Below are 23330 nucleotides of genomic sequence, written 5' to 3' on the forward strand. Positions count from 1 at the left end.
TAAAATAATAATAAATTCAGTATTAGTTTATATATAAAAGGTTAAATGAGCTTTATATAAATACTTCCACTTAAAAGTTTTGAGTTTTAAGTTTTAAGTAAGTTAGATTAAAGTCCAAATGTAACATATTTGTGAATTTTCTCATTTGTAGTATGATTGAAATTGAACATTGTTGACTTGTTTAGAAAAAATTAATGAATACATATTTTCCTCATTCTTTTTTTTTTTTTACACAAATAAAAGAATTAAAAGAGAACATCACTTTGTGTCTAATATTTGCTGTGATCATTGATGTCCCAAACTTAATACTTGCAGGTGCACGAACCGAATGATAGTATGGAAAAGTTTATAACGACGTCCATCTCATAAGAAATTATAGAGCATATATTATAAAGACCAGCTATTAGAAGAATAGTAGAACGACACTTTCTTTGTTTAACTGATTTCTACTTCTTGTTGAGATTCCTTTTTCAGAATTTTTCTCTAAGTATAATATTGTTATAATTATTCTTTTCACTGTTCTAAATAAAATAAATAATTTAAAAGATAATTATTTTTAATTACATCATAACTAGTTAATTTTGCTTTTATTGTAACACCTCCATCACATGCTAACCAATAAACATTAGCCAGGAAGCATACAAGCGTCATAGAATATATACTACAGTAGATAGGTCAATATGTAGGTTGTTAAGAATCCAGACACAAGGTTATTAACATATAAACATATGATTATACTTAAACATCATTTAATAAGTATTACAAACATCTTTTTATGCCTTATAAGGCATACTTCCATATATATCACATAACTGCATACAAAAATGCATCGGAGGATACTTAACTGGCTAAAAGCTAGACTTCGCATACAACCAACGGATGCACTACTATTTACAAACCTGAAAAGAAAAATTTTGGAGAGGGGTGAGCCTCCAGCTCAGTAAATAAATAATCAACATAATCTATATCACATACACTTAATACAATTTCCACCCAATCACATAACTTTCCATGATATTCATAGTTTAGGTATAAAGTTATACCATTCTACTCAATTCATTACAACCATCATAGAAGAAATACAATTCAACAATTATGGTTAGTTCTCACGGCTTGTGGATCCCCTTTAATGTGCTGCTCCGCCTCATCCTCACATATCACACACGTAAGCTGCTCCGCCTCATCTCACATTATACACTTTTATAGCCTCTCTAGGCTTTAGCCTCCCAAGGCTTTATATATATATCTTTTTTTTTCATAGGGGAATCCACCATTCACATGCACATATGCACTTAACATCACAATTCAATCATTTCACTTATATCATATTTCAGCAATAACAATTGTTCCACTCAACACCAATCATTTCCATCTCAGTCATTCAAACATAAACAATATTAAGCAAACGCAACCATTTGCGGAACATTTGATTAAATATATGAACATAGCAAATATTAACTATTTACTTACTCAAAATATGCTTATTCCTTTAGCATATAAGAACCTCCTTTCTCCACAACTTCCTTTCCAGGCCTTTGAGTACCTGTCAACACATTGATCAATTCACATTTCATGCATATTACAAATATTCATGTAAATGCAAGTTCTAATGCATTACAAGATCATCCATTCTCTAATTCATAGGTTTAACTCTTCCTCTAAGACTCTCAATTACTGTTTTAATATCCTATAAACATTTTCCATCTAGTTAAATACCAATTTAACTCAAATTAACATCAATAAATTGCATAAAACTAATCTCCAACATTTCTGTTTTCTAGACAGAATTTAGTACCAAGGTATATTTATTGCTGGGCAAAATTGGCTTAATACAAAAATCTCATATTAAATAGACATATCCATTTATGCGTCTAGTTTCATCTCCAAGAAGAATTACTCAATTCCGACTTCTATAGATTTAATTATTTTCAAATTACTGAGCAAGGGTCATACAGCTAGTTGTACCCGAACAGCAATCTGTTTGCTCAATTTAAGCAACCAAAACGGTAAAAATACTAAAATCACAAAACTACAAAGTTATAGAGGACTCTTTAAACTTTCCATAGACACCAATTAAGCTTAATTTGGACTTATATAACCCATGTTATGCCTAAAATACAGAACATCAAGGTTGCTGGAATTTTGACAGTTTTCTATCTTAACATACTTAAACTTAAATCAAGCTTAATCTTTATGCAATCATTTAATACTCTACTAATTCATGATAATCAGACCTTTAATTAATCAATGAGAGCATCAAATGAAGTTTTTCCAATTTGTAATCAAGAACCCTAATGACAAATTAATAACACTCAAGTAACAACTTACCAATTTCAGCTTTTGGGTTGCTAATATGCTTAAATCATTTAGCTTTAGCTTGGCTCCTTCAATAGTTGGCAAAATCCTATCTTAATCTTAAGTTTTTCTAGGTATTCCACTCCTCTCTCTTATTCCAAATTTTGTGTTTTTGGCCATGTACGAATTTTAGAGAAATGAAGAGGTAAAATGAGCTTACTCATAGTTCCAATTTCCAATATTCCTCTCTTAATGCCACCACCTACTAAACTATTTTTATCACCCTAAATTAATTCTTACTAACCATATATAGGTACTAACTTTTAATTGTATCTTTTAAGTCTAATCTATTTACCCAACCTTCAACTATTGGTTCAATTAAGTCTTAAGGCTTAATACACATAACCCACGTACTTAATCAACTTATCTAAATTAATAATCTAATATCATGCTTCTTATTCTCTACTTATAATTAATATATATCTGTTCTCATAAAATAAAAATATCATTGATATACCATCATATGCCCAATGATTAAATGTAAATGCACATAACATGGATGATGAGAAAATGCAGGCGTTACATTTATGCATCTTGATAAATTTGATCAAGCTTACAATTTTGATAGTCCACATGTATGTATTTCAAGTCTTTTACAGTCACGGTCCAATTAAAGTATATTTATATATTTTAACTCATATTCTCTCTTTTTAGCTATTATCACATGAAATTAGACAAAAAAGCTAAAGTGAGATAATAAACACGTATTTATATATATTATGTATATAAAATATTACCAATAAATGACTAAAATACCTTAATTATATAAACATAATATGAACCTATTAATAATAAAGTTAGTTTTAGCTCCAAAGGAATAAAATGAATGCAATATAAGATCTTAGTGTTAAATAGTGATGGTCTGACTTACCCTAGGGAGCATCTTTATATAGACAAAAGAGTCCTATTCCTCAAAAAGATAAGGAATACTCTTGTTACTTTTTGGCTTTATCCTGACGAACCTTGGAAGCTACTGAATTCTTATAAGATATGGAACCAAATTCTTGTGCATTTCCTTGATCTGATATATTTCTGCTGTCGTCAAATACTCAGCAGGAAGTGGATAATCAATAGGTTTAGTGAGCAATTTAAGATCTCATAATTCATGACATGACCGTTGGTAAATTAATGAGAATTGGAAGAATATTGGTTTGAGGTTCTATAATTCTAATAACCTTTTAAGAAATTCGCCATCCTTTTAAGTTTAATTAACATATTATTGGCGCAAACACTTAATTTGTATCAGCATTATTTATAAAACTACCTAATATTTGGTTCTTGCTCTATCACTCGGGTAGAGCTATGAGGGCATGTTGCAAGGTATTCATTTAGGTTGGAAGTTGGATATTGGAAAGCTCATTGTCGAGGTGGATAGTCAATGTGCCCTTCGGTCGGTTCAAAATGAGTTTGGCTTGCCTAATGCTAATGGGTCTATCATTGAAGAGATACGTAGGCTGCTCAATCGAAATTGAGAAGTTCGTCTTGTCCATACTTATAGAGAAGCTAATTTTGTCGCAGATTGGCTTGCTTCTTATGTTGGTTGTCTTCATGTTTTTGCTAGCCCTCCTGCTGGGTTGAATTTTTGGTGGCAGCATGATTTTGTTGCTATTTCTGTTCAGAGTCTAGTTTGTAGTACTGGAAAAAACTACCTAATATTACATTTGAAGTACTGGAATTTTGCATTCGAGGATAAAAAAGAAGAAGAAAATTCTTTCCAAATAATTAAAACCATAAGGGAAAAGAAATTCTCGAACAAAATGTTAATGTCGGCAGCTGCATTGTCCTTATATGTAAAAACCCAGTACGAGGTCTGCTCACCTTCTTTATCGGTCAGTTATTACAAAGTCGTATGTGAAACCAGTTTTCCTCAAATCAGATTTTGCACATCCCTCTTCATAAATCAATTAAATGCACTTAATTATTTGTTTAACCAATGAAATTCATCGTCCACAAGTTTTTCTTTTTCCTCTCTCTCTCTCTTTGAATGAAGGACCACCTATTAACTCCCAATTTCGCCATTACTTATAGTTATCTCTCTGCAAAGTCTATAAAAAATTGTTTAATCAATTCTCATACTTTTAAAAAAAATATATAGAACTTTTAGAATCAAATATTTTCAACTTAAAAATATAAGTCATATTCAAATTAATATAACTTTGTAAAAATCAAATTAAATCGAAATGTCACCATAAACTGAAAAAAAAATAAAAAATTGTGAGATAAATTATTTAATCAATTGATTTTGCAAAAATTAGAAGTTATTTAGTATCATAATTAAGTATATAATGAGTTACGCTTTGAATGTCCAATTATATTACCATCCTTGCACTTACAAACTTAACTTAATTATAAGTGCATATATTACGTTCAGTTTTTCTCCCTTCATTTATAACTCAAGAATAATATTTGAATCCCTTAATTAAGGGTGATATAAATATAATAATATTTATAGATTATTTTATATATCAGTTAAAATTTTAATTTTGTTCTGTAAAACTCATGAAATCTGAGTCGTGATGACCTGCCTGTATGACAATAGTTAGAAAAATTAGATGATGTGATGATAGCAAGAAGTAAATGCAGGATGACTCAGCCTACAAAAATGGTTGTTCAAATGTGAAGAGACACAAAACCAGCTAGCTAGGTCAAATTATTATCGACAAAGGGTGGTCACTTAGTTATTGATCAAGAGAGAAGGAAAAATAAAAAAGAAACGCAAACAAAAGAGAAGGGCGGTTAGTTTGCGGGTCTCTGGGCAGGTGGCTCTATTAATTTTTCTAGGACAAGAGGTGTAAATATATAACCCACCTTGTTCAATTCAAAGATGGGTACGTGTATATAATCCTCGTTTTGATGCTACTGTTATCACGTAAAAAACCTATACGTTCTCTTCTTAAATAATTGAAAATGGCTAGTAGACGTTTTATGGTGTTTATTCTTGGTGCGTTGCTACTCGTTTTTCCTACTGGTGCTAGAAAGCTATCTGAGAGCAAAAAAGCTGCAAATGCTGATAACAAGACCTTCTTCTTCCCCTTTCCTGGTTTTGATGGTGCACAACTTGGTGGCGGTAGGGGACAAAAGGGGGGGTCTGGCTTTGGTGGTGGAGCTGGAGGCGGGTACGGGTATGGAAATGGAGGGTTGGGAGGTGGTGGTGGTGGAGGCAGCGGAGGCGAGGGCTCTGGCTTTGGAGGTGGGTTTGGAGGAGGTTTTGGGTTTGGAGGTGGTGGGATCGGGGGCGGGGGTGGAGGAGGTGGTGGCGGTGGTGGTGGGGGGAAAGAATGGGGGAGGCGGTGGGTATGGTGGAGGTTCAGGAGTTGGAGGAGGGATGGGAGGGTGGCAGCCTTAATCAAATTATGCGTTATCCTATTGTTCCATATTAATTAGATACTGAACTTAATCATGGCCTGTAACCTGTATAAGAAATAATAGTGTGGGCAGCTACTACCTAATGATAATAATAATAATAATAATAATATTTATCTAAAATAGTTATGATCTTAAATTGCTTACTTACAATTAGTTTGTTACACACTTCATAACATATATATATTTTTTTAAAAGTTCTATTAACGTTACTCAATTTTTCATATTATTCATGTGTTAAAGAAACCAGTTATTATTTATTATTTATTATATTATATTAGTTAATATTTAATTATAGTAATTATTAATAATAAACAAATCAATTAATTTAAATATAATATTTAATAAATAAAGTAATAATTATTAAATAATTAATTTAATTTATAGATAACATAGTAAACCAAATCCATTTAAAAAAAAAATTTAACATTGGATTTGTAACAGTTTAAACATTTCATATTTTAAGTTTTAAAATTTTAAACTTTATTTTATCTCCTGAAGTGTAAATCTTTTAATTTATGTTATTCTAACATTGTTTGATAATTCAATTAAGAGATTTAGAACTCTGAAAACAGTTTAAAGTGGTAGAAAATAAAGTAAAATAATCTTCAAAAAAAATATATACGTTGAACTTTAAGCCAATAATAATATTTTCTTTCTTTTTATTTAATTTTAAGCCTATCAGATCGTTAAATTTTGAAAGATTTTTTTTGAAAAAATTTAAAAAATAAAAGAATTTATCTTTCGAGAGATTTCACAAATTCATCTATTAAAAAATTCATCATTTCGAAAATTAATTTTACTTGTTTGATCAAATGTAAATGTTGAGAAAAAGAAAAAAGATGATCCCAGCTTTCGTGAAACACCATCAGTAATCTGCGATTGGGTTACATTACATTATATTACAAATATATAAAAATGATGAATATTAAAAGCACATTCCAGATCAAAATCTGAGGTTCCGAAAAGATAATATTGCCATATCTAAAGATGTTGGGATTCAGCTGGCCTCTTCACCTGCTGTCTATCATACACTTCCTTAATTGCCTGCCACAATTCTATATATTTTTTATACAAGTAACCATAAAGTGTTTATATATAGACCTGTTGTCTTCAACTTCTGCTTTTTCTAATTATTGTTTTTTGTTTTTCTCTTTTGAAATTTTGCTTCTCAGTGGATGCTAGCTCCATTTATATTCATTATTCTAGAACTTCATATTTTATTATTTCTCTTTTAAATCTTTTAATACTTCCTTGCTTTTCTACTGATCACATTTTTCACATTATCTATTACGTGGCTACCCTGTTTGCTTACACTTGTGCACACTCAGCGGCTGCCGCTATGTTCTTGTCTAATTGCATAATTATAATAGTAATTGTTAACTTTATTGATGAATGGACTTTAATTTTGTAATCTGAAGGGAATTCCGTATATAAATAAACATCGAAAAGATTTGGATGCATGTACTAGGCACTGAAGCCCCCCTCCCAGTTTTAAATACTATAGTCAGCATAAAATACTGAAGGAGTTGTTGCTAAAGTTGGAGTAGTTAGATTCCCATTAATTAGAAGAACTAATGAAGATTGTTAAAATGGGTTTGTACAAGGAAAGATCTTTAAAATGATTTTGTATTAATTTTATCTTTTCTGCATATCTTAATTGGTGCATTTCATTCTCTCTATAGCTACAAAATATTCTTCAGGAAGACAGAAAAGTCTACTGTAAATCACTACCAAAATGTTGCTAATCATTGCATGCTGGAGGCAAGTGCCTCTAGCTAGTATACTTTTCTAGGCTTACACTTCAAGTGTTCAATATGTATATCCACTTCCACTCGCATGCCCACTGTACCAACTACATACGCAAGCAGAAGAGAAAGAAAAAGATAAGCATATACATATTTCTCACACAACATAGAAATTAGAAAGACATACAAAGGGTATATGAGAATATTTTGAATTTTATATCCTACCTGAGAGATTGGTTGTCATCGAGCTCTAATTATACTCGTAAAGAATGGAATGCCAGGTAGGACTTCATAGAGATCCGAAGAATGACATTTCACATAGAAAGGATTAGGATGCCAATCGCTTAGGATACTTCAGGAGGGTACAATATTATACCTACTACTCCACTACTTTCTAGCTTATTATTTTATACTAATGTTGACAAATCATGCACGCATAATTATACGTAAAATCATTTGGGTATTGGATTTCTTTTCAGTAAGTTGGCTTATAATATTTTGTCTGTTAAAGTTGACCACACAACACACTATCTAGACCTTAATGTGTTGACTTGGATACATTGTTTAGTGCTCCCGCCAATTCGAGTCCCTTTGAAACACAGCAAATGAACATGGTCCATTACTGTTTGTTAGTTGGGAGAAAAATAAAATAAAAAATAGAATGGCTTGAAATTCTTGTCCCAGTAAAATATAGCGATGAACTATAATGAACAAGTAAGAGAGAATGGTCACTCCTATAAATACGAGACACAAGAGAGGAGGGGCCAAGCACGCAAGTTAACTTGTCTTCTTGAGTCTTGCTTGTTCTATAATGATTAGCAAAGTATTTTACGTGGCTTTTCTTGTTTTTAACATTGTTAGGGCTTCGAGTAGTGTTGGTTATGAACGTCATGAAGTAGAAGATGAGAACAAATATGGTGGTCCAAGTGGATGGAACTTTGATGATGACCACTATAATGAAGATGAATGTTATAGAAATTGGCGGAGTTGCGGAAGTTTCTTTGCAAATGGTGGCAGAGATATTGGTATGCAAGGTAAAGGTGGTTATGCTGGTGGATTTGGGACTGGAGGCGGAGGTGGAGGTGGAGGTGGAGGTGGAAGAGGAGGAGGGGATGGTGGAAATGTTGGAGGAAGTGGGCACGGGGAGGGCCATGGGGCTGGAGGAGGTAACAGTGATGGTGGTGCTGTTGCTGGAGGAGGAGGTGGTGGTGGTGGTGGTGGTGGTGGTGGAGGAGCAGGTGGAGATGCAGATGGTGGGTCAGGACATGGCGAAGGCCATGGAGCTGGAGCTGGAGCTGGTATAGGGAGCAGTGGTGGTGGTGGTGGTGGTGGAGGAGAAGGTGGGGGTAGTGGAGGAGGGATTGGTGGAGGGTATGGTCATGGCAGTGGATATGGAGCTGGAGGTGGAGATAATGCTGGTGGTGGTGGTGGTGGTGGTGGAGGAGGAGGAGGAGGGGGTGGAGGTGGAGAAGGGGGTGGAAATGAGAATGGAGGTTCTGGTGAAGGGTCTGGTCATGGTAGTGGTTTTGGCGCTGGTATTGGTGTAGGAAACGGTGGAGGGGGTGGAGGTGGTGGAGGTGAGGGCGGTGGTGGAAAAGGTTCTAGTGGAGGGTATGGCCATGGTAGTGGTTTTGGTGCAGGTGGTGGTTTCGGTGGTAATGGAGGAGGAGGAGGTGGAGGTGGAGGTGGAGGTGGAGGTGGAAGTGGAAGTGGCTTTGGTGGAGGGTCAGGTCATGGTAGTGGTTATGGCGGAGGCATTGGCATAGGAGGTGTCAGTGGAGGTGGTGATAGAAGCAACGGTGAAGGATATGGACGGGGTGAAGGTGAAGGTTTTGGTTTTGGAGGAGGGAGTGGCGGCAAAGGAGTAGGCACAGGACAAGGAGCTGGGAGGGGTCACAGTGGAATGGGCATAGGATTTGGAATGGGAATTGGCTTTGGTTTTGGGATAGGAAATGGTAAGGGTGATGATCCCTAAGAATTAAACCAAATTTAACAAAGCCATCAAATTCTTTGCAGACATTTAAATTAAGAGTTCCATACATCACTCTCACTATGTGTTCCTGAATTTTGTTTCCCTAATAAAATTAATGTTTTTCTTTTTGCCATCATATATTACTAAGCTCGCATTTTCAGCTTTCTCCATTACATCTAATTTTTCTATGTCCAAATTAATCTTTTGAATATTTAGCAAAGTTAGTTTCTTTTCTTAATCATCAGACTCTTAATAATTTTGATTCACAATGCATTCTTTTCCTTATCAACTCTTTTGTAAAAAAATAAATAACATAAATTAATTATAAATCGCTTCTAAAACTACGAGTTTAAAGTTGAGTTAATTTTATTTAAATTTATAAATCGCAATAGCGTAAAATTATTATATATATTAATATTTATTTAATTAATAAATATAATCATTCTTAATCAATTCATTAAAAAAATTGTAAAATAACCCATCAATATTATGCTGGTCTTTTAGGCTTTACAAAGGTTGCATAGCCCATTATCAGTTCAAATTAAGCACCGAACGACACCGCTTTGACCTAAAACGGTAACCAATGTAGTTCTATATATGGGCCTAACAAGCCCAAGCCCAACTACCTTTCCCATCTTCTTCCTCAAATCAATAATCCTTTCCTAAAACCCTAAACCATAACAAATTTTCAAATTTCACTGCCTCTATCTCTCTAAAATCTTTACAGTACCATCCTCAATCCAAACCTAACGCAAAAAGAATGGCGGACACCGTACAATACCGCCTGGAGCGCATGGTCGACGAGCTCGACGATTTAGAAAGGCGCGGGTTTTTCACGCATCAGGAGATAGCTGAAATTGTGAAACAAAGACGAAAATTCGAGTATAGACTGAAACGACCTAGTCCATTAAAGCAAGATTACTTAGCATACATAGAATATGAAACTCAGCTAGACACACTTCGCCGCCTAAGAAAGAAATCAGTGGCGCGTGACCTAAAAGAAAAGGGAAACAAGAAAATGAAGATGTCAGTTTCCGATTTTGCCGGTGTTTCGAGAATTGTTGATATTTATCGTCTCGCTGTCACGAGATATAAAGGAGATATTGATCTTTGGTTTCGGTATTTGGAATTCTGTAGAGCTCGCAGGAATGGCAGAATGAAGAAGGTAAAAACCTTTTAGAAAGAAAAAAAAAAATCAGATTTGGAAGATATTGTTTTCTGTGTTAAATCAATTTATGATTGAACTGTTGATTGAGCTGTTTCTCGGGGCGTTTGGTTCAGCTGATGTGAGGAGCTGATAGCTTATTTTGTGTCAATCAGCTCTATTTTAAGTGTTTGGTGAACTCTTTTAATCAGCATCTGATTGCCGAAATGGAGCCTGAACAGCTGCTGTTCAATCATCTCCTTTATTTTATCCATTTTGATTTTGAAGCCTAAATTGCTCTATAACATAAAAATTCAGGGACTAACTAAAATATAATTAAATTTAACATTTTATACTTTTATCAGCAAGGACTGAAGTTTCTAGATGTTAACAGACCTTAGGTGTTAAGAGTTTATTTTGTTCATGTAGCTAATTGTATTTATTTCTTAGAGAAGGGGTTTTATTCATTGTTTATTGTTTCTCTTCATTATTTAGGTACTGGCTCAATTAATTAGGTTTCATCCAAAAGTTCCAGGAGTTTGGATATATGCTGCAGCTTGGGAATTTGATCATAACTTGAATGTAGCAGCTGCACGTGCTCTTATGCAGAGCGGTTTGAGAGTATGCCCTAATTCAGAAGACCTTTGGATAGAGTATCTTCGAATGGAACTTACATACCTTAACAAGTTAAAAGCTCGGAAGGTTGCTCTCGGAGAGGATACAGGCACTCTACTTCGTGATCATAGAGATGCTGACGAGCAACATTGGAGAGATGAAAATAATGGTATGTTTATGTCACTTGATGAAGAAAGAGGAAATAACAATGGGATAAATGTTAGTGTTGAGGATAAAGCGGATTTGTTTCGGGAACAGGGTTTGAATATTCTTCAGACGATATATAGTGGTGCAATTGAAGCCCTTCCTTCTAGTTTTGGCTTGAGAAAGCGATTGTTTGAGATATTTGAAGCTACAGAATTGGCTCATTCAGAAGATATGCGCAACCAGCTCTTGAATGATATGAAAAGAGACTTTTCTAGCGATTCTGAATACTGGGACTGGCTTGCTAGACTTGAACTGACTGATTCTATAAGTATGCAGGAGATGACTGAAGGTAGCATGCCACCACAACTACAAAAGGCAGTTCAGGTACAATCCTAAAAGAACATGTGACACCATTGAAATTAAACAGTTGTTGCTTATTGCTTTTCTTGTGATGTAATTTTCCTGCATTCTCGAGTCTTGATATCTGATAAGAATTGTAGTGCAATTCTTTTATTACAGAAGTTGAAATATAGATATCCATATGATCTGAGTTCTTTTCTTGCTCACTGTTATCTAATTGAATTCCTTGATTCTGTGAACTTTGTAGGTTTATGAGGAGGCTTTGCAATTTGTGTCCTCTCCGACTATGTTTAGCCTATATGCGAAGTTTCTTATGGATGTTATTGCCCCTAAAAGAGAAGATAACCAACTTTCTGGACCAGCCAGTCATACTAAACACCAACTTTCTCATCTTTTAACAATATTCAAGAAAGCGGAGATATCAGGATGCATTAGTGAGGATTTTGCTTGTGAATATGTTTCATTTTACTTGCAACTAGGAAGGCTAGATGAAGCCAGGAAGCTAGCAGAAAATTTTTGCAGTGGAAAACTTTCAGATTCAGTAAAATTATTGCTTTTAAGGGCCTCAATAGAAATTAGAATTTTTACAAATAATATTCCTCGACCAAGTGACATTGATCTGCAATCCATCTTTGGGCTCCTTAAAAATGCATTGACTAAAGTGTCGATATCACAAGCTGAGGAGTTGTGGGTGATGGTATGATTTTATTCCTTTGCCGTTTGTAATGTCAAAGTTTACATTATCTGACTAAACACATCTGGGTTCAGTTTTGCCTGCCCTTTCTAGCTCTATTTCTTTGGTACTATAATCAATGATTTACCTATCAGAAATATCTATTAAGACTGAGACATGCCTTATTATTTTGAAAGTATTTCTCTAATGAATAAAATATCTAAGGTGACTATTTTTAGGGTTTCTGATTTTAGAGTTATCACTCTCCTCCTTTGGTGCCTGATTGGCAGACAATGCGTAGCAATTCTTTAAAGTTACTTTCTTATATACTCAATAATATTATGCATTTAGTCTATTTGCAGATACCATGTGGCTTAATTAAGCTGCATCTTCCTAATTCCATGAGATGATTATTGTACTTATTAGTTTCAATGACAGACAAGTGCTGGAAAATAACTAAATAATGAAGTTTGAAAATTCAACCCAAGTTTTAATATAATCTCATACTGCAGGCAATCAAGTTATTTGCTGTAGAAAAACATTATTTTGAGCAGCTGGTTGAGATGTCATTCATTTCAGTAGCTAAAGATGGTGGCGGCGACCATGGTTTCTCTCTTCCTTCTGCCATTGTAAATTGTGTTCTCCAGAAAAATGGAATTCAATTTGCAAGGGAGACGTACAAGCGGTATGTTAGTAACTGGAAAGTCAGTATTCACTGCTTAATGGTTGTGATATGCTACTATGTATGGAGCATTTCTAGTTGGGGAATAATATTTACATAAAGTGGCCTTTTTTCACTGTATATGAAGGGCATTGTTGACTTTGTGAAACTCTGTAATACACTATATGCAAAAACATCAAACGCGTGACTTTATAACGAAACTTTTAAATTATTTTCTTTTGTTAGCTAAAGGCATCATAACCCTCTTTGTTTCCATTGCAGTTTTCTTGCCCTGCCCCGTCCAGGTCTTGCTTTACTCAGAACTTGCATTGAGTTGGAAGAGAATCTTGCATCAATTCATGATAAAGAGTGTCTTGGAAATGCCCGAAAATTATATGAATCGGCACTTGCAACTCATGACCAAAATGTGAGATTGTGGCGAGATTACCATGCCATGGAGATTAAGGTGAATTTTGCTTTACCTTCTTCGTAAATAACATTCTTTTCCACACTACCCTTCCCATGTCCCTAACAGAATGCATACTTCTATCACAACACTTCATTGACTTTCCAGAAACTGTGTAGCCTATACTAATATCAGCTTAAAATGAGAATATGAGATGGATTTTTTTTAATTAAACTAGCCAGATTATGACCTGAAATTATTTTATACGACTTGCTCATCAATGTCCATGTTCAAAGTGATGTCCTATTATCTGGTGCATCATATCAATAGTTATCAATAGTTTCAGTATATACTAACTTTCCACTTGTACAGCTGGGAACATCAGAAACAGCAAATGCGGTGTATTGGCGTGCAAGGAAGACGCTCAAAAACTCTGCGTCACTTATTACTTCTCCAGATTTTTTATAATATTTCTTATGTACAATAAACTTTATCAGTTTTGGCCTTGATTGATATCTTGAGTTATTTGTGTAATTGACAAAAGATTTAGTTATTTTCAGATTTAACAAATCTCTCTGGTCGTTTGAAATTTCAAGTGGTATAGAAATTCAAGATAAGCTGCATTTAGTTATCTTGAGGCAGTCGTAAATTTCTGAGGCAACTAACTGCCTGCAAGCTATTTCCAGGTACCAGTTTCATTACAAAACAATACTGGCAGATGTCAGGCTTCTCCAGACTTCAGATTACCAGTTAAAAAAGTAGATGGACATTTTAATTTTTTTAAAAGTCATAAATGATTGCTGAATATAAAGGTGCACTAATTTACAAATTTCATATAGAAGCCCAAATGATCCTAGAGAAACTGGCCTTTGCTGACATTGAAGAGCGCGGCTAGACTCTTGGCCACTGTGGACTTACAACCTCAAGTGTGCTAAACACTAATCGCATTCGGCTGGCAACAACTGATGGTTCCTCAGAATATCCCACAACCGCCATTTGCTCTAGCTGAAGAGTCTTCACAGGAAGCCTTCGTCAAACAAGACAGATTATGTCAGCCACAATCTAACCGGAAAAATGTTTCCATAATTTGCAGTATTACTGATTCAAAATATTTCAATCATTCTCGACTTTCTAACCAAATTCATGAGATGTCAATGCTTGGTTCAGTCATACATCTTTTCATATAAAACTTTATCCATCCCAATATAACTGCCAAAAAGCAAAAGCAACTGAAAGAACCTCACCATGCCATTCCCTTCACATAATATGCATTTGCTATGAGGGCACAAAAACCTTTCCACTTAAGCAGTATTTCATCCGACACAGGAGGGGTAGATGACCATCTAACTATAGTTGGTTGTGGAGTACACAAGATGGTGATGAATATAATGCTCAACCACAGAATACACTCATCTACCTGCACCTTAGATTAGAAAGAGTAAGGTTCTAATCCAAGAATTTTATCAGTTTCTGCAATAACTTATACTGATCATTGATGTTAATTGTTCATGAAAAAAGAAATTTCCAGTTAATAGCCAAAAATCACCCTTTTCATAAAGAAATACAAATGTATAAGGAACACATCATAATATTAGAAAGAGATCCAGAAAAGAACTTGACATGCATTTAGAAACTAACAAGAACGAAAAGAAAGAAAGACAGAACCATTCCTGATAAGCCTAGTTGAGAAATGTGCTTCCCTCTGAAGCTCTTTCAGAGTCAAACAAAGGCTCAAGCATTAGGACAATGATGATACAGAAAAGCGGATATGATTAAGGATGACCTTTTGAAGGTTAGGAGCATTGATTCAGTACAAGACCTTTAATCACCTAGTTGTTGTTTCTGATTTTCAAAGCTTAAGAGAGTAATGCATTAAACTAGGCAGGAGTGGCTAACCTCCTTTGCAAATATCTTGGATTTCACACTGGTGCTTCCCCCATAATTCTGCATTGCTTCAATTTCAGCACCAGATTCCTTCATAGCAATAAGTTCCTTGCGCAATCCTTCATCAGTGCAGCCCAAAGCATATGCGTTCACCCCAGCACTGATGAACTCCTGATATACATAACTAAAATCCATCATTCAGCAATTGAAGCATAGTAGCCCCACAAATTAACAGAGATGAGCAAATTACTGAATATACTTTTAGGTTGTCACTTCCTCCACGGTCGATGACATTCCTGTATCGCCTAAACAAACTGATTGCTATATTCCGAGACGAACGGTACTCATCATCAGGTGAAATAGAATCATGTGACCGACACTGTAAGAATCAAAATTAAGCAATGAAGTGTTTAATCAACCACAAAAAAAAAGAAGAAGAAAAGAAGCATATTAGTCCTGAAGTTACTCTATAACCCACCAGCCATCTGTTTGAAGCAACTCGTTGTGACAAGTGAGGAGTCCTACGCTGGCTACGTCCATTCCAAGAAACGGAAGAACTGTAAACTAAATTATTACATGGAACACATAATAGGCTAGGAGAGACTGCAGGACTTGTCATAGAATTGAGATGCGTGGTGTTGCATAGAGAAGTCTCATGGAGTCTGCTGATTCCCGGATAAGGATGCCACTTGGTAATTACTCCAGATAGATAGACTATTACCATGGTTGAACCATGATCATTACCTTATCAAAAAGAAAAGAAAATATTATGCTAAGAATAGAACAAATAATAACAAAATCAATTTTCTGAGCTATCGACCTGGTTACTACTCCTAGCAAAAAAAGAGCAACTGAAAGGGGGATGTTGGTATTTGCTAATCATGTGTTTGTATACTATCTAGAGAAAGATAGCCACTACCCACAAGCACAAAACATAATCTTGAATCTTGATTGCTAACTCTAATTAATAACTAATACACATTGGTATTCTTTTAAATTTCGAATTGCTCATATACATATTTGAAATATTCAAGAGAATGAAAGCAAAAGCTAAAAAGAGAAGAAGAAACAGAATTACCTGATATGGATTAAGAAGAACTCAAGATCATCATCTGGGAATAGATTTTGAAGCAGAAATGCATCAAGTGGATGAGAGAGAGTGGAAGCAAAAGTATCTGAAGCCACGAATTTTAAAGAAAATGGTAACCAGAGATTCGAAAGGAAGAAAGAAAGAAAGACTGGTGATTTTGAATCAAATGAATATATATTTTCTTTTCCTTTTTCTATGGCTGTCATGAGAATCCTTATTTCTTTCGTGAGAAATTGGGCTGTGGGGTTGATTTATTAGATTCTGAAAGCTTTGTCATTTTTTTTCCTTATTCTGCGTGGCAGTGTCGTTTACTCCCACTTCTTTGATTTCCGCGCGCCTCCAAAAACAGCCTTGTCGCATTTCTGTTACAAGAGACGTCGCCGTTGCCGTCGCTAAATCCATGAACCAGAAGCTTGGTCCAGTGCAGGCCCAATCCATCATCATGACTAAGAACTAAATCTTCTGAAAGACTGAATCAGGCCCTAATTTTGTCATTGTAGAATTTACTCTAAAAAAGCCATTTAAAGGAAGATATGAGTGAGGCCCAAGTCCATCATCATGATTAAGAGCTTCATTTTACTTGCATTTTTTTTTTTAGTTAGACAGACCTATGAATTTTATACATATATTATTATTCTTTGCTTTGTGTAGTTCTAATGTAACCAAGAATCATATTAGAGTACTAGTCACCAACCCAACCTGAACTGATAAATTGAGAAGAATCTCTAAATTTTGTGGTTAATTTCATAGCCACTAATTCCCCTAATTACAAATCCTAAGAACAAGCCTTCCTACCAAGAGCCAATAGGCAACAGCGTTTTCCCAACAAGGGTGGCATCCTTGTCAAATCTCACCAACTTTGCTTTTCCTTTATTTTAACTCAAAAACACATTAAGGGAAGGTAACATGTCAGCTGACTCTGATTCAATGCTCTCACTTCCTGTGTCGCAAACCATAGGCTCTTTATCTTCACCATTCCATCTTGAGTACCCACATCATCGAATCAACGGCAAAGATTATTTAGTGCAGATTGTTTATTGGGACAACAGTCAAATGTTAAAAAGAGTAGCACTTGCATAAAAGACAGAATTGATTGGGTTTGCACTTAGCCCTGAACACCACTCGCTACAGATGGGGTTTTATCCTTCACCCACTGCGTTACCCACCAAACATCTAACTCTATTTTCTATTATATTAAAAATACTAGAAAAAAATACATTATATATATATAAATATTATATTTTTAAAAAAGTGTCCTTATTTTATCACCATATATTGAGTGTAGTGCGTCGATGCTCCGCTGGTTTCTCCTCAGATTTGCTTTGTTTTGAACAATATCCATCACCACCACCAACTACTGTAAGCCTCCCCTTCTCGTCTTCTTTTCTTTTATGGGTCTATTCATTACTGCAAAATTGTGCTTCAAAGTTTCTATCTTTTGCTGTTCTCAATACTCGATTCTTTTACAGTAAGGTGCTGGTGATTATGCCTTCTTGGATGCTGAAAATGCAAATGAGATCTATTATCAAACACTCTGTTTGTTGTTGCTAATATTCATCTTTTTCTTTTATGTGAATTGTTCAATGACGTCGTACATCTTTTATGAGATCCTTATGTTCTTAGTGGGTGAGTAACTACTGGTTCTTTGAGATCATAAGTATTACTTAGAAGCAGATTTCGAACCTGGAGGCGCAATTGCACCAAATCATTTTATATTGTGAACCGTAAAGGATGTTATTGCAGGCATTTAAAAGAATCCAGTACCCAAATTATCTCTTTCATTGGACTACTAGAAAAGGCTATTGCTTGTTAGTGTATCAACCCTTTTTATAAATGGTATTGTTATGTGGAGTTATATAACTCTGGACAATGCCATTGGCACATAATTAACTTGGACTTGTCTACACTTTCTGCATACTTCACCCTTTCCCTCACATTTGACCCTTTCCCTCACGTTTGACATATCTGTAAACCTGTTTCTTTTTTTGTTTCTGCTTATGTATTTAACTTTTCATCTCTTTTTGGCTTGCCTATGTCATTAACATCTATTAATCAAAATCCAATTGCTATTCTGGACTTTGCATCTGCTGATGCTAGTTGTATCTGACAGTTTGCTTGACATTGTTATGGTCAGACATTCATCTTAGAGAATGAGAGGAGGTCTATGGCAACTTGGTCAATCAATCACCCGTCGTCTTTCTCAAGCTGATAAGAAGGCTGTGGCCCGTCGATACTTCGCCTCTGAAGCTGATCTCAAAAAGACTGTACTATATGACTTTCATGTGGCTCATGGTGGGAAGATGGTGCCATTTGCTGGGTGGAGCATGCCCATTCAGTACAAGGATTCTATCATGGACTCTACTGTGAACTGTAGGCAGAACGGCAGCCTATTTGATGTCTCCCATATGTGTGGACTGAGTCTCAAGGGAAAGGATTGCGTCCCTTTCCTTGAGAAGCTTGTTATTGCTGATGTTGCTGGGCTTGCACATGGAACTGGCACTCTAACTGTCTTTACAAATGAGAAAGGAGGAGCAATTGATGATTCTGTGATCACCAAAGTTAAGGATGATCTCTTATACATAGTTGTGAATGCGGGGTGTAGGGACAAGGATTTGGCTCACATTGAGGAGCACATGAAGGCATTCAAGACAAAGGGTGGTGATGTCTCATGGCACATTCATGACGAGAGATCTCTTCTTGCACTTCAGGTGAATTTTAACATTCACCAAGTTGTTTCAGTTTCTGCTGTGGAACTTTAATGTGCAATTTTAAGGTTTTATTCTGATTCTCTTTGTCAATCTTGTGACCATAAGATAAAATTAAACATTTCTATCATCTTGTTGGAGACATTGGGTGTATAACAATAGCCTTATGCTTTGCACCATCATGTCTTCTGTTGTAACTTTATTGCTCGTCATGTCATCCTTTTAGGTAAGACACCGATTATGTCACTTCTGATGATCTTGAGATACAACTGTTAGCTTAATTATTTAGATATCTCTTGTTAGTGGTATTAGTAAAGGATTTTCTTGTCATTTTTCTGGTGCAGGGACCTCTTGCTGCCCCAGTTCTTCAACACCTGACAAAAGAGGATCTGAGCAAGATATACTTTGGGGAATTTCATATGATTGACATCAATGGATCACACTGCTTTCTCACTAGGACTGGGTATGATCTTTTCGTTTATTCTTCATATATTTCCTTTTTATACATCTCAAACTTAGTAGAATTACCTTATATGACTCTGACTGAGGCATTAACTTGTTTTTTGCAACCTAAAGCTATGACTACTGTCTGTATATATAAAGAGTAGCTCTTTTGTGGAGGCATGCTCCTGAGCTCGATTTTGTGATTTTCTTAATGATTGAATATTTAGCTTATACCTACTGGTTACTTAGTTTACACTTCTTCCCTGCATTTGTTATATTGCATAGTTTTTGACTGGTGAAAGTGGATTATTTCTACCTCTTTGTTGATGCTTCAGGTATACTGGTGAAGATGGATTTGAAATCTCTGTTGCTTCGGAGCATGCTGTGGATCTTGCCAAGGCAATCTTAGAAAAATCTGAAGGAAAAATAAGATTGACAGGGCTGGGTGCACGTGACAGCCTCCGACTTGAAGCTGGGTTGTGTTTATATGGTAATGACATGGAACAACACATAACACCTGTAGAGGCAGGATTGACATGGGCCATAGGGAAAAGGCGAAAGTCTGAAGGTGGCTTTCTTGGTGCTGAGGTAATACTCAAACAACTAGCAGAGGGTCCCAAAATCAGGCGTGTAGGATTTACCTCTTCTGGTCCACCACCTAGATCCCACAGTGAGATTCAGAATGATAAAGGGGAAAATATTGGAGAAATCACCAGTGGAGGATTTAGTCCATGCCTCAAGAAGAACATTGCTATGGGGTATGTGAAATCTGGATTACACAAGGCAGGCACCAATGTTAAAATACTTGTGCGAGGGAAGGCCTATGATGGAGTTGTCACAAAAATGCCATTTGTACCAACTAAATATTACAAGCCATCCTAATTCATCTTTGGTCCTTCGGCTCCTGGACTTTCTGATAAGTTCCTGTTTTGACTTGTTCTTGTTAAACACGATTACTTTCAATGATAACTCTCCCGTTTTCTGTCTGCTAGACGTTCGTGTAATTCATTGTTATATGTTTATCGTTAGCAGACTTGAATAATAGAGTTAGATGCTTCAGATGGAGGAAAATAAATTCAGTTTCATGACAATAAAATGAAAATCACAATGAGGTTTACTGCTCTAAAGTTGTCTTTTTGCACAAATCGCCGGCAACGCATCTTTTGCACAAATCTTATGATCACTGTTCATAGTACTGCTAACTTTTTCCCTCAAATTATTCTCAGCAGCAGAAAGATTTGTTAAAATTTGGACTGGATGGCAGTTTTTCTGACGGGTCTGATTCTCAAATCCCAAGGCCATCTTACATCAGTCTCAAACATCCATTTGGAGATTTGAAAAGCACGTATACATACTTCTAGAGCATCTAATGAAGGCAAACAGAATCGAACAATGACCAAATTTAATCGTGTAACATGCCACATGAAGTAGCAGAACACCAAGCCGTTATAGCATTCATCATTTAATTACAAAGCAGCAGAATGTAAGCCATATAAAATGAACTGCCAATGGTTAAAATTTACATCCTTGTTACTCTGACTATAAATAGTTTAAATATTATTAAGATTACAATCCCAAAAAGCTGGCTCAAGAATAACAACCAACTTTCCAGATAATGAAAAACAAGGGCCGTGAGTTTACGGTTTCTAGTGTTAACCCCGAGGAGATGAATAACAATGAAAATAGAAGACTAGTGACTTTCACATACGAGCAAATTGGCTTGAATTAAATCAGCAATTCAGATCAAATCTACCAAACATGGACTTTCTTTTGTCCTTATCTACTTTTTTCCCTTCTTTTTTGCCGCTGCAGTACTTGTTCTGAGATGTCTACGCTTCCGTGTGCAAGCAAACTCCCCAAATTTATGACCAACCTTTGCTTCAGTGATCTTAGATCGAACAAATGTTCTTCCATTGTAGATTCGTACAGTGTAACCAACAAATTCTGGTAAAATAACAGATCTACGTGACCATATTTTCCTGTTAGCAAGAAGATCTTTGTGCTTCTTAATTTTCAACAGGAATGCATCAACAAAAGGAAGTCTTGTTACAACATTCTTCTTTACCTGCAATACATATGTTGCAATTATAAAGCAACATTAGAGGAAGGCAAAGAGAAGGGGAAGATTTTTAAACTCTGAAAGCATAGAAACCTTCAGAGAAACTACTTTATGGTACTTACTCTTCTTTCCCCTTCACTAGATCCATCTGAAGAAAATGGCCTCCTTAGAGTAGAAATAGGGGAATCCATTCGGAGAAATGACATACATTCCCTGTAGAATAGTATATGTTAATGAAGGTTCACTGCATTAAATACAATAGACCGTTGTTTTCCAAGGTATGTTATCGTCATTACCAATTAATTTTCCTAAATTTGTTGAAGAGAAGGAAATGCGTCGACCAAGAAGGAATGCACATTTCTACCTAGAATTTCTTTATAATAATAAAGAACGAATGGAGAAAGAGCTAAGCCTTGTGCGTTTATAAAATGCAAAAATGAAGAAAAGAAATGGGGAAATAAAGCTGACCTTACAGGTTTTGAAGCAACTGAAAACCCTGTAAACACATGAAAGAAAGAAGGGTATGAGCGCATGCCTAAAAAATCCTTCATTAAAACAGGCGACATGCAAAATATGATGCACACAACAAAATTACCTTGAGAACCATGACAATCAAAACTCTGCGAGTTACTTGATCCTCTTCCAAAAAGAGATGTCTAAACAGTTAATATTAAAAGTAATAAAATATCAGATAATTAAATGTCAAATGTACCACTACAAACATACTCAAAACAAACCGCAACCATATTAATTACTTTCAGCAAATTGCTCAGATCATAAACCACATTATATGAAAATTAATTTTAAACAGAAAACAAAAAGTCAAGCTAACCTCTTTTATTGCCATAGAATAAGGTTGTGAAAATGGTTCAAAATTAGAACGAGTAGCGAGCAATGATTGCTTAAACACCTATCCCAAAGCAAGCACAGATAATTAAACTCGAATTCATTGAAACTAGATATGAAATTTAAAATAGAAAATAAAACAACAACAACAAACCAAAGAAGCAGAGATGCTGCCAGAGAGAACTTTTCGCCTTGCACTTGCCCACATCGTCTCCTGGAAGCTAAAGAAAAACCCAGAAGTTGAAAATGATTAATAAGGTCAAATACAGTAGGGATGAATTGGAATATTTCAAATTGAAAAGCAAAATGTTAAAAAAATTGATTTAGAAGAGACGGATTGTGAAAGAATGATAAAAAAAAAATTGATAAATAAAAAAAAAAGTTTAAAATAAAAAATAGAGAAGATGGAGCTAAATGCGTAAGAAGGAAAAGAAAAAAAAAAAACCTGATTCAGAAGGAAAAGTGTTAGCCTTTAGGAGTTTTAGCGCACAGAGAGAGAGGCACTGTCTGATCGGAGAAGAGACAGGTGGGTGTGGGTTTAAGAAGGAAAGTGTTAAAAGAGGCAGATACCTAACAGAAATAGGCCTCCAAAATACAGTTCCAATTTCCAAGAGTATGGCTTTATTAGGTTAATGGGCTAATGGCCCAATCCATAACCTCAACATTAGGACAGGACGGACCAATTCCAATTTCCAAGTTGAATGGTTCGCATTTAAGGGAAGTCGATGTCTCCCGGAAACCCAATGCAGACTTGTATTTCTCCTTGGCATGAAATTTTCAATTAGCTGCTACTTTATCAGAACTTTCTTAGTCATAATCATAGGTAGTAATCTTTCATATCCAAAACATAATTAAATC

General features: G+C 35.3%; 5 protein-coding genes across 7 annotated transcripts; 3 read left to right on the forward strand and 2 right to left on the reverse strand.

Moving 5' to 3' along the window:
* Window positions 1-5262: 5262 nt before the first annotated feature.
* LOC8284176 (glycine-rich cell wall structural protein) lies at window positions 5263-9441 on the forward strand. The gene is made up of 2 exons (XM_048373629.1): window positions 5263-5645; window positions 8328-9441. The coding sequence occupies exons 1-2, from the start codon at window positions 5263-5265 to the stop codon at window positions 9439-9441; spliced, it is 1497 nt and encodes a 498-aa protein (XP_048229586.1).
* A 643-nt stretch (window positions 9442-10084) lies between these two features.
* On the forward strand, window positions 10085-14033 carry LOC8284175 (U3 small nucleolar RNA-associated protein 6 homolog). The gene is made up of 6 exons (XM_002518412.3): window positions 10085-10603; window positions 11078-11728; window positions 11952-12401; window positions 12890-13062; window positions 13321-13504; window positions 13817-14033. Exons 1-6 carry the CDS (start codon window positions 10199-10201, stop codon window positions 13910-13912), a joined length of 1959 nt encoding a protein of 652 aa, XP_002518458.1. The 5' UTR covers window positions 10085-10198; the 3' UTR covers window positions 13913-14033.
* A 12-nt stretch (window positions 14034-14045) lies between these two features.
* Window positions 14046-16665, reverse strand: LOC8284174. Of its 2 annotated transcripts, none has more exons than XM_015718819.3 (6): window positions 16407-16665; window positions 15807-16072; window positions 15579-15707; window positions 15341-15499; window positions 14689-14861; window positions 14046-14471 (listed from the first exon to the last, which is right to left on the reverse strand). In XM_015718819.3, the coding sequence occupies exons 2-6, from the start codon at window positions 16050-16052 to the stop codon at window positions 14336-14338; spliced, it is 843 nt and encodes a 280-aa protein (XP_015574305.1). In that variant the 5' UTR covers window positions 16053-16072; window positions 16407-16665; the 3' UTR covers window positions 14046-14335. The 2 variants fall into 2 exon arrangements, with proteins under 2 accessions (XP_015574305.1, XP_002518457.1); XM_002518411.4 differs by having other exon boundaries at window positions 15588-15707; window positions 16407-16656.
* A 956-nt stretch (window positions 16666-17621) lies between these two features.
* Window positions 17622-20558, forward strand: LOC8284173 (aminomethyltransferase, mitochondrial). 2 transcript variants are annotated; one of them, XM_002518410.4, is made up of 4 exons: window positions 17622-17777; window positions 18553-19126; window positions 19468-19586; window positions 19903-20558. In XM_002518410.4, the coding sequence occupies exons 2-4, from the start codon at window positions 18569-18571 to the stop codon at window positions 20447-20449; spliced, it is 1224 nt and encodes a 407-aa protein (XP_002518456.1). In that variant the 5' UTR covers window positions 17622-17777; window positions 18553-18568; the 3' UTR covers window positions 20450-20558. The 2 variants fall into 2 exon arrangements, with proteins under 2 accessions (XP_002518456.1, XP_015574318.1); XM_015718832.3 differs by lacking the exon at window positions 17622-17777 and adding an exon at window positions 18027-18044.
* Window positions 20559-21076: 518 nt separating this feature from the next.
* Window positions 21077-23136, reverse strand: LOC8284172. Its single transcript, XM_002518409.4, has 7 exons — window positions 22918-23136; window positions 22627-22693; window positions 22459-22536; window positions 22222-22282; window positions 22095-22122; window positions 21749-21839; window positions 21077-21632 (listed from the first exon to the last, which is right to left on the reverse strand). The coding sequence occupies exons 2-7, from the start codon at window positions 22678-22680 to the stop codon at window positions 21348-21350; spliced, it is 597 nt and encodes a 198-aa protein (XP_002518455.1). The 5' UTR covers window positions 22681-22693; window positions 22918-23136; the 3' UTR covers window positions 21077-21347.
* Window positions 23137-23330: the final 194 nt, after the last annotated feature.

This window comes from Ricinus communis, chromosome 5, assembly GCF_019578655.1.
Source record: "Ricinus communis isolate WT05 ecotype wild-type chromosome 5, ASM1957865v1, whole genome shotgun sequence".
Lineage (NCBI taxonomy): Eukaryota > Viridiplantae > Streptophyta > Magnoliopsida > Malpighiales > Euphorbiaceae > Ricinus > Ricinus communis.